Genomic DNA, 11,091 nt, shown 5'->3' on the forward strand with positions numbered 1-11,091 from the left:
GGTAACAAATCAAGGGTGAGACCTGGCTTCCTGGAGTTTGTTGTCATGTTTAGATCCCCTGGAGGTATTTGGAGGTGAAAAGGTCACACAGAGCCACCCTGTGTGTTGTGTAAGATTCCTCTTGTCACATTATGCAAGGGGACTTTGTTGGGATTATTTATGGAGGTGACAGTATTTAAAATAATATTACGGTAAAAAAGAAGATTTTCACTCAAAATTTCAGAAGATCAGGAAGAAGACATTCCAAAAATTAACTAAACATTGATTTTAAAAAAACACACAATTAAGGAACTTTTTTTGTTTTTCTTAAGACTTTATTAAGTTAAATCATCTGAACAATTGTTTGAAACATCCTGGAAATAAATAGTGCAAACGATGACACCAACTCAAATCACAGCATATAGAAATATGCAGAAATTATGGGAAACATTTTACAAAAAAAGATTTCTCAGCATCAAGTCAGTGTTGAACACATTAAACATACCCTGTGAGGCCACAACCCAGATATTTTTTAATGTTCTGGAATGGTGCCATTTCTGAGTGGAAACGCGCTCAGGCCTCCACGTTCTTATCAGTGTTCAGAGTTTATCTCCTTAGCTTTTGGAGAGGACTCGGAGCTGCGAGCTTTCTCCACGGAGGCCGAGGGATTTCCCAAAACGTAACCGAGCTTCTCCCGCTTCTTTTGCTTCATCCTGCGGTTCTGAAACCAGATTTTCACCTGCGTTTCGTTTAAATCCAAGCTGGCTGCGACCTCTATCCGCCGCGCGCGCGTCAGGTACTTGTTGAAGTGGAACTCTTTCTCCAGCTCCGTCAGCTGCTTGGTGGTGAAGTTGGTGCGTATGACGTTGATCTGGCCGGGAACCCCAAACTCCGACTGGACCGCTGTTTAATGGGGAAAACGAATGGCATGATGACGATGGAGGACAAACAACATAGATAGAGAGCTGATGCGTAACATGAGATGAATGAGAGAAAAACTAAATTATTCCCCGGAAGATTTTCACCCACAACACTCAGCTGAAAGTTTTACTATTCTTTCAGGTTCTTAACCCGCGTTCTTTTTTATTTTACATCCATGACAAACCTGTTTTGGGGGGATTCCTCTTCACTTTCATCCAGTCGAAAGTTTTTGAAGTTTCATCCACGTCCTTCTCTCTGCACTGTGCCGGCACTCTTGCGTAAACGTTTTCTGGAAACTCCTGCTGCCTTTGATCACTGCTGGGATGCAGATAGTGAGAGCTGGCTCCAGCTGCAGGCCCGCAGCCATCTCCAGAAAACGGCGCCATGTTTGGGGAAAGCTGTGCGTGAATGAAGCTCCGGTCCTGGTCTGGAGCGAGGCCATACTGGTGGTGTCCGAACTCCAGCGGGGAGCCGTACATTGGGTTTCCTGGTAACGGAAACTGCAGATCCAGTTGAGTTTGGTGGAGACTGGGTGGATGAAGGGGCGCAGGATTTGCAGCCACCAAACGACCGTCCTGTGCGTAATTGTCAGCTGTTGGACACGAGTTGGATGACACATATCCGTGGTTTAAATTGGGGTATCCGGCCTTGGCACTGAAAATGTTTGCTCCTCCATGGTTACACACAGGATAATCTAAGTACGAGTTCATCCTGAACCCGGGCCTGGTCTTTGCGCAAAACCGATCCAGACTGGACAGTCATTAATCGGCGCTCCCTGTGCCCTGACCTTAGGTAGTATGTCAAAGCTGTAAAACTGCCTTCCACCCTCATATCACCTTCCTGACACACCACGTGACCCGATAAACTCCAATAGCTGATGACCTAAAGCGGCCTGTCAAGTCTGCAGGCTCGTCCATCAAACTGCTTGCATTTACATGACAAATGCTTCAATCAAACACAAACACTTCAGCCTACAGAGCTAAAGGAACCTTCACATGAAAAAATAAAAGGTTTCAAATAATAATTATAATTATTATGATAGTAGAGGTTCAATTAAAAGTTGATTTATTACGTGTTTTGGGGCTGCTTTTGCCGCGAATGCCGCACAGATACCGAGACAGTCAGGCCGCCATGGATTCAGTCATCCATCACGTCTCTTTTTAAAGACTGACAGCTTCATTGACCCATTTTGCTCTGGAAAGAACCAAACTAATGGGTCAGATTGAAAGAAAAAATAATTTTCGTTTAGCTGCACAGTTAAGACACAAACTTTACTTATAATTTCTCAGCTTCTAATTTTACCTTTTATCTAAACGCCCGTCTGTAATTTAGTGACAGTTAAGGTGGCGTGATGGTTCTCTGGCGTACATTACGTTTTAATTGTTGACATTTTACTTTTGCAGCAACTTTTAAATACAGTTCTCCCTTTTTTTGAATATTTTCTAACTGAAGGTTTTTTGCTTTTTCAAAAAAAATGACGTTTTAATGAACGTTAGCAGCAAAAATGACCAAAAGATTATGATAAATAATAAATAATCAAATAAATGTCGTAAAAATTGCAGAAAAGTTTCGAAAAGGGTCATCTGAACTTATTTTTTAATGTTCTAATCTTTTTTTTTACTTCCAATCAATTATGTAATACTCAAATTAGTGCTCAATTGAGAATGCCTCTTGGATAAGAGTTTTGGTTTTTTTTATACTTAGACCATGAGAACCCTTTTAAAAAGAAAACTTGTTTCTACATGGAACCACCCTGAATAATAATAAATGTGCAAAGCAAGGGTTTTAAATATATAAATAACGGTTGGCTCTACAGATGCGTCAGTCTTGGAGCTTGCAGGATTCTGTCCTGAGGAGTGCAGCTCTGTGAGAGGTATGGCCCGCTCAAATCCCCCCCTCCCGGGCTGTTGTACTGCGCCTCAAACTGCGGGCCGCACGTCAGATCCGGATCTGGGTATTTGCTGAATTCTGTAGGGTAGGCCAGCTGTGCATTCTGGGGCTTCAGAGGAGGGGAGGCCTGCAAGTAATCGCCGCCCACGTGGACATATCCGAGGCTGGCCAGGGTCGGGCTCGCGCCGGCAGAGGGTGAGGATGGGGGTGAGCAGGGGGAGGCAGTGAGGCCGCGCGCCCTCTGGTCCTTCTTCTGCTTCATCCTCCGGTTCTGAAACCAGATCTTGATCTGCCTTTCGTTGAGGTTGAGCAGGCTGGCCATCTCCACCCTCCGCGGCCTGCACAGGTAGCGGCTGAAGTGGAACTCCTTCTCCAGCTCCACCAGCTGGGCGCTCGTGTATGCGGTGCGCGTGCGCTTGGAGGCCAGGGTGGCGTTTGGGGCTTTATCGTCGTCTGTGGGTAAAAATGCACAGAAAATAAGTGCTAATAAAAACAACATATTCTATTGTTTCCTCCTTTGGGTCTTCACCACGTGTTTTCCTGAAACTCAGAAAAAATGTAGGACCTACATCTTTTAAGTGAGCAGATAAAGGAGCGGGTTTACATATCAAAGCTTTTGAGAGGGTGTTAAAAGATCTGAAGGTTAGACAATCTTTCTAAAATTTTCAGAGAATTTTTGTTTTTTGATCAGCGTATATAATTTGAATTTTCCGTCCTGTTCTATATTTCTTAATAAAAATTATAATGACAACAGGAAGGCAATATACATACAAGGCGGTCGACAAAACTAAATGTATAAAAAGGGGAGCCTTTTGATTCAAAATAATTAATTTGATATTTTTTCATTTTTCCTCTTATTTTAATCTCCTTTTTCACCTTGAATGTGGTTTGAACGACTAAGAACCGGAAAAAGGAGAAAATGCGAGCCACATTGATGCCCAGATGGAGGTTCAAAAGAGAAGAAAACACTAAATGTATAAGGCTGATGCTGTCGACTTCATACAAACCTGAGATCCTGCTGTCGGGTTTGTGCTCTGAGTGTCTGGACTCCTTCATCCAGGGGAAAATGGTTTTGCTGACAGTAAACTTGGGGGTTTGCGCTTTTGACCTCCGGGGACACGCACGCTCAAACGTCTCCGCGCGCTGCCGCTGCGTCGGTGCCTGCTGAAGGCACTCAAACCCGGAGGAGAAGACGAGCGGCTGCTGCTGCTGCAGGATTTTGGCTTTCTGCATTTCTGTGAAATGAGCGGGCTTCTTTTGACCTTCTGGCGGAGCGCAAACAGCCAGATGTCACATGGCAGGTTTCCAGAGAGCCGAGGGCTTCTGGCCTGAAAGCATACAAGGAAAAAAAGACAGGATCAGGGAGGAGACCACATGATCCATCTTATCAGATGAATAGTATGCTGACATGAATAGCATGCCTCTCCAAGCAGAGAAAATAAAGAGTTTGTGGAGTAGCAAACCCGAAAAAGACACACAATTCAATTCAATAAAAATATTTTAAAATCACTAAGTAAATCTGTTGTTTATTTAACTGGGATTAACATGGCACTAAAGAGCCAAAATTATACAAATAAATATTCTCAAATATGCAAGAAGGAAATCAGCATTTCTTTATTGCGCGCTCCGTGGTGTTTTCAGAAATTACATTATGGCCTGTGTAACCGTTAAAAAAATAACAGCCATTATTCAGCTAATGGATGGTCCTGCTTGTAAAGGGAAAATGAAATGCTATATCACAATGTAGTGAAAAAGTCATCCGTCACAAACAAAACTATACATAATAGATCCGCTGTTCGTCGCAGCTGGTTTGTGCCCTGAATGAGAAAAAAGGGACAAACCTCTCAGTCCTTAAGTAAAATTGAATTCTCTTTTCTTCCAAGAATAAACGGAACAAAATTATAGTTTGGAGGAGAAGAGAAACGCAGTCAGGAGAAGAGATGGAGAGAAGAAGAAGAAGAAGAAGAAGTCTGGAGGCATGCAGCTTTCTGAACTCTGGTTGAACCGTGGAGCTGCAGTCAGGCTCGTAAATCATAAAGACACATAAGCTGCTCCGCGGCACAACAGCTCTGCTGCCTTACCTTCGCTACGCGCATTCATTCCAGCCCTGAAACAAGCGCCGCGCGCCCCTCACCTCTGTGTAAAACCTCCCGGATTACAATAATTCCAGAAAAGAGGGCCAGCTGTGGATGAAAAGGTTGCAATGTGGCTTTTTTTGGAGCGGGGGGGGGGGGGGGGGGGGGATAAAGCAGACTGGACAGTGTTTCTGCAGCTCAGACCGCCCTGCGATGCGTTTCCACACACATAATGTGCGTGGGTGTGTGTGCGTTTCTGAGCGCGTGTGTGAGGGGGGGGGGGATGCTGATCATGCAGGCTCGGTTTAACACGTGGACATCTTCCAGATAGATAAATGAAAATAAAAAAGACAAAACATCAAATAAAAATAAAATATTTTCGTTTGTTGCCAAAAAAAAGCATTTTAACGAAAAACGTTTGGTTTTGGGTAACTTAAAAAAAGAAAAGGTTTAAATACTATTTTTAAAAATCAGATTTTAATTTACATTTTCTTACTGCATTTTCGGAGCATGTCAACCATTTTAATGAACTTTTTTCATAAAGGAACTGTTGGAACTGCACGGATGCTGCTTTGACGATCAAATCGATCGATCTGCGGCGCTTTGATCTCCCATTTTGCTCTGATCTTCCAGGTAATATTTAACTAAGTGGCGTTAATGAAGGCAAATTGCTGTCTTTGATCTCTGAAGCGAAGAAATGACACGCAATGGTGGCGCTGGAGAAGAACAGATGCTTCATTTGCTCCCTCAGCTCCAGCACAACACATTCAGGCCCGTTTAGACCCCACAAAAAGAGGAAACTGATCATACCATGTTGATGTTTTATGCCCAGATTTTCTTTTACCATAAACTGAGTTCATCGCTGTGGTAGGTTTAAAAGTTGTTATCTGGACTTGGTTTTCAAAGCTGAAAATGTTTCACCTATTATCCAAAAGGTTTCTCAGTTCTTCAATATAAAAGAGCTGGTTTATATGTCTTCAAGGGGGAGGGGTTTTAAAACCTACTACTGCGATGGGATCAACCTGGATGAATGAGAGTCTTCATGACATAAAAGGAGTTATTTTTCTGAAAAGAATATGAGCCACTGTATGACACACTCAAATATCTTTCTCAATGTCATTTGATTTATTAAAACTGATGGATGTTTTTTGTGTGTGTGTGTTTTTAAAATGTTTTATTATGTGCCTCTGTTTTGGTAAAGTATAAATAACTGATCAGAAGTTAAATAATCATTTATGTAAAGAAAAAAAATTAAAACGCGATGGGATGTTTGTTTTGTCGCACTCCATTTTAACAATGCTTTTGGACAATTTCAATATTTATGACTAATTATTTGTTAGATACAACTCTAGATATACATTGCTGTTGTTTGTCTTGTTTAGTTTTTTATTTTTTTATTTTTTTTGCATGATTGAAATAAACCACTTCCAAATCCAAAATATGTAACTTATTTAAAAAACATGTTTTCCCCAAAAGCCTCATATTTTAGGAATAATAGCAGCCAATGATCCTTAATGTTTCTGGTTTAATTGCATTTCCTTCAAAACCTCCTGCTATGATTTGAGTCATCAGAGAGGAAGGCCTCTTTTTATTTTCCAAAGGATGACACAAGGTCATATCAAATATTTCCAAAAGAAATTCCAAAAAGCTGTTTTTGTGACAGCTAAGTCAACGCACCTCATTGCTAATCTGGACTTTCCTTAGTTTTAAATTACAGATTTTGAAAGTTCCCTTTTGGCGCAGCGGATCTAGATGAGTTGGATCTGTGATAGAAAAAGAAAACTGAATTTTTTTACTGCTAGGGGGGAAAATTCACCTCTGTTTTAGCTTTCAAGTAGATGCTAAATTAACGTAAATTTGGATCAGAAGTATATGCAAATTTGCATCAATAGATGTTACTTCTGATACATAATATTCCTGGGTTTCAAACTGGCACAATGTCCAGCAGGTGTTATGAAATAATGAAAATAACAGTAGGTTATATTCTGTAAAACAATGTGAAATGACGAAAAACATCATGAGATTGAGGAAACACGACATAAAAAACATAAATAAGATCATTCAAACGTACCATCAGCTGGGATCAACAAGTTGGTTTTAGCAGACAATGAAAACTATCCATATTGTGTTTGTACAGTATACTCTGGGAGCAGGTCAAAACATAAACTGGTCAAAATACCATAAGTTGGGCTGATAGCCCATAAAAAATATCATAAAAACACCATGAAAATCGGCAATAGGTGGTGTTGTTTGGGAAATAAACAGGCCTCTGATAGATGAGAGAGGGGATGGAGGCAGGTTGGGTTGTGATCTGATCGGTCGCTGCACTGAATAGAGGCAGACAGCATAAGCATAACTACATTTGATATCTGTGGACTGTGGTTATCGTTCACTTACATGGCAATGGGCCCGTGCTGCTCTCTCATCACTCCCCTGTCTTGGTGGCAGCCTGTCTGGTGTGCGTGATGGACACATGCACTCCCCTTGCCTCACCCCGTGCTCCTCCTCCACCGCCCTGCGTTCGGCGTGCCGGCCTGCTGACAAATGCAGCTCTCTGCAACCTCTCCTGTCAATTAACTGCTGGGACCACGTGTCCGCAGGCAGGGGCCATTTATTGCTCTGAATTTATTCAGAGACAGTTGAATCAACAGTGGCAGCAGCTTGATTTCCCCACGTCAACATAAGCCAGCCAATAAATAAACAAAAGCACTAACAAACAAACAACACAGATTTATATTTATGCAGAACTTATAATCAGCAAAGAAACAGATGAACAACAGATGTGTTTATGGGACAATTGTCAGCAGTCAGCGAGTTATGTTTGAATGAAATAAGCCTTCAAAATAAAATTCAATCACTAACATTAACAAATCAATTATCTTAATGCTCTTGCTTGTAAATGTGCATCTCTTGTCTTCTCAAACAGTAAGACTAACTTTAGCGAACTTACTTTTCTCTTTGCATCTTCTCTCCAGGTCAGATTCTCACTGCAGCCTGCCGTCTTGAAGCTGTTTTTCAAGCTCCTCCTCACAGACTTAAACTCCTCCTCATTGGCAGCAAAGAGAAAACATGATAAATGAAGTGGCGAACAATCCCTACATTGTCCCCTGATGTCTCACTCATGGCACGAGAAAGAAGGGACAAAAAGAGGGACTCTCCAACTCTGCTGAAGGCCTGCATCTCCACAAAGAGCTCTGTCATCACATTCCACTAGGAAGACTGCTGACCCACAGAGCAAAGGCACACACACATTTATTTTTCTAACTTTAAGCTTAGTGATTTCCTCTCCTGGAGGTGAAGTGTCATCACCCACAAAACAAATGTATGATTTTTATTTCACAAGGAGGAAACCTAAAAAGGTGAGTAAAAGTTAAAAGACCACATTAGGTGCCTTTGAAGAGTTGACACATAATCTTACATTGACACTTGGATGCCACTTCTGTTTCCCCTGTTAACTGTGGTCAATAAATGTGTGTTTTCAGTGTGAAAAGCAACACATCCTCATTTTATGTAACATGTAACCATTTTCTAATTAATCAATAAAGAAAATGGACTGTGCATGATTAAAGTGATATTGTCAAGCTTCCAAAAATCACTGTTCATGGTAATAATTCATTTCATTTGATGGCATTTGGTTGTAAATGTTAATCACAGCATCCCAGAAGCATGTATTTATGACTATTGATGGAAGCACTTTTAATTCGATTCAAAAGCAGTCAGTTCAGGACATTAGCAGCAAATCTTCACTTCATGAAGCGTGTTCAGTTGAAATTTGTATTTTATTTCAAATAAATAGTTTAAAATTTGATTTTTCTTTAGTTTTCAAAAATGTGGAGTTCTCCAGTTGGTAGTGTTCACGAAATGTAGGAAAGTTGACCTGTTTATGACATCTTCAAAAGGTTTTATGACACATTTTTCCACTTATGAGCATAAAGCCAACACAAAAGCACAACATTATGAATAAACCTCACAAAAGTGTAAATAACTGGATAATAAAAATATGAAATAAGTGGTGAATTTATTTTTTTTATTTTGCTGTGGCTTCTCTAATGTTAAAGCCTGTGAGCTTCAACAACCTTTCAGCTCAAAGCTTTTTAGGATTGACAATACCTCGGTTTCCTGTATGTCAACAACAACTAAAAACTGTGAGGCTTTCTTTGAACATTCAAGCAACTCTGAAGACCAATGCTTCAGTAAACATTGAGCGCTCAGTTCATTGATCAGCCATAGAAAGTGAGCAGGTTGATGCCCAATGAGGGCATGTTCAAGATGTCTAAAGAGGAGGTGTCCTAAAGATGACCCTCTGCAACGTTGTTAAAGGAGGAGAGAGGCGCTGTTGCTCCGATAGCATTTCCATTGATTTTTTTTTACAACTGCCAACACACTTCTGATATTTCTGCAACGCTTTATTTAAGATGGAACTAACACAAATGTGTACACAAATGTAAAAAATGTAATTTTTCATATTTTAATTTAAAAAAATTAATGCAAAGGTGATAATTCAAATAATGGTTTTATTTTATTTAAACAAGAAATTCAGTAAGCTAACCATACAATCGTACACTAAAAACTATCGGGAATTGACTTTGTATAAAAAATTATTAGATCATTACTGGACATTTAAGAAAGGTTTACTTTACCGCATAAAACAAATGTCTCTAAAACATATCTTAGCCCTGAAAATACAGGAGCAATGACTTTCATTCAGTTATGATCCAGACCAAATAAGAGAATTTAAAGATTCAGACAAATAAAACGTTTGTTTAAAATATATATCAAATTATGGGCTAAAAAGACATTTTTTTCTCCCTTAGCCTTCAGAAAACAAGCTCGTGTGTGTGTGTGTGGGGGGGGGGGGGTATCCATGTTTTGCTCCGTGACCTCCGACGCAAAGAGCCTGAAGCTGTAGATGGAAGAAAAACTCATCCATCATTCCGACGTGCAGGTCTGACGCGCCCTCTGCCGGCAAACCTGCAGCATTACGCGCAGTTTGAGAGCAGAAACTGTGAACCATGGCACTCCCTGATATTCAGCATCTATGACTCCATAAACCGAGCTCCCCAAAAAACGCTCAAGGGGACATTTGTTTCACGCATTTCATCATCATTATTAAATAAAGGAGACTGCATCAAATAGACTCGTATCAGAGGTAGTGTGGGGGTTTAAATGCTTCCTGACTTATGGCCTAAATTGAAAAATAAATTGTTTTCTTGCGCATATTGATAATTACCAATGTTAATAAGTAGTTTTTTTATTTATTTAAATTAAGTGAAACATGGCTTGGGACCACCTTTTTTGGGTCGGTGCTTTCCAAATTCTCTTTTTCGCCTAAGGTGGATTTGTTGAAAATAAAAAAAAAATAAAAAAACAGAAAACAGAAAGTTGGGAAATTTGCGTAACTTGTACACGTAATAGACTGAAAATGGGATGTGTAAAAGCTGACTTTGGCCAGTCCTCAATCTGTATTGGTGACACTGCAAAGTCTGGCTGCAGCGCGCGTCTTTCTGACGCATCTGCGGCTGCAGTCTATCGTCTCCTGACCCTGCGATGATCCCCGCCACCATGAATTATGCATGAGATCCGGCTGCAGATTACCCCTATCAATATGCAATACTCATTATGTTGGTTAAATTGCCGCTTAATAGATATGAATATGGGGAAAATGTCTGGGGCCCGGATAGCCCAGCACTGCTTTTAACTTTTTCTTTTCTTTTTTTAATACCTGAAATTAGTTTGGAAGGAGTCGGCAGAAGGTAATCCAGCCCCCAGTTTCCTGCACGTAACATCATTATGTTTTATTAGCGGCCAGCAGACAATGCGCGAAAGGCCAAGCAGCCCGTGGCTCTTTTATGGAAAAGTGAAGGCTGCGTCCAGCTCCGCGTTGTCCGAGATTTCACCTTTGGCCGGGCGGTGACTCGGCAAAGCGCCATAAATCTCTCAGGATCTCGCTCAAGTTCGCGCTCTGGACGCGCCGTGAAGCCTCAACACGATTTGGGAGTTTTAACCCAAAAATATCAAAATGCAAGAAATTTATCGTAACTTTCTTTAAAAACAAAACAAACTATTAAGCAGGATTTTGGGCCTTCTTAAAAACTTTGATATTTTATTTTTTTAACAACTGAAATAAAGTTAAGTTCCTGTCCAAATTTGCCAAGCTGCAAAAAATATATTTAAATCTGAAAATCTATCATTTTGCACAAGCAAGCTTTTTTAAAAACAACAATTA

The 11,091-nt window shown here is 40.6% G+C and overlaps 2 protein-coding genes across 2 annotated transcripts; both read right to left on the reverse strand.

Annotated features, from left to right (window-relative positions):
• Window positions 1-299: 299 nt before the first annotated feature.
• Window positions 300-2,644, reverse strand: hoxb1 (homeobox B1). The gene is made up of 2 exons (XM_004080650.4): window positions 1,085-2,644; window positions 300-882 (listed from the first exon to the last, which is right to left on the reverse strand). Exons 1-2 carry the CDS (start codon window positions 1,608-1,610, stop codon window positions 572-574), a joined length of 837 nt encoding a protein of 278 aa, XP_004080698.1. The 5' UTR covers window positions 1,611-2,644; the 3' UTR covers window positions 300-571.
• Window positions 2,645-2,664: 20 nt separating this feature from the next.
• On the reverse strand, window positions 2,665-4,978 carry hoxb3 (homeobox B3). Its single transcript, XM_023949481.1, has 3 exons — window positions 4,872-4,978; window positions 3,798-4,118; window positions 2,665-3,243 (listed from the first exon to the last, which is right to left on the reverse strand). The coding sequence occupies exons 2-3, from the start codon at window positions 4,021-4,023 to the stop codon at window positions 2,711-2,713; spliced, it is 759 nt and encodes a 252-aa protein (XP_023805249.1). The 5' UTR covers window positions 4,024-4,118; window positions 4,872-4,978; the 3' UTR covers window positions 2,665-2,710.
• Window positions 4,979-11,091: the final 6,113 nt, after the last annotated feature.

This window comes from Oryzias latipes, chromosome 19 (genome assembly GCF_002234675.1).
Source record: "Oryzias latipes chromosome 19, ASM223467v1".
Classification (NCBI taxonomy): domain Eukaryota; kingdom Metazoa; phylum Chordata; class Actinopteri; order Beloniformes; family Adrianichthyidae; genus Oryzias; species Oryzias latipes.

Excerpts from the sequence above, each read along its gene's own strand:
- hoxb3 (XM_023949481.1), bottom strand. The coding sequence starts at position 4,023 with ATGCAGAAAGCCAAAATCCTGCAGCAGCAGCAGCCGCTCGTCTTCTCC. Across the intron at positions 3,244-3,797 it reads ACCCGACAGCAGGATCTCAG|ACGACGATAAAGCCCCAAAC; the intron begins GTTTGTATGAAG and ends TTTTACCCACAG.
- hoxb1 (XM_004080650.4), bottom strand. The coding sequence starts at position 1,610 with ATGAACTCGTACTTAGATTATCCTGTGTGTAACCATGGAGGAGCAAAC. Across the intron at positions 883-1,084 it reads GAGGAATCCCCCCAAAACAG|CGGTCCAGTCGGAGTTTGGG; the intron begins GTTTGTCATGGA and ends CCCATTAAACAG.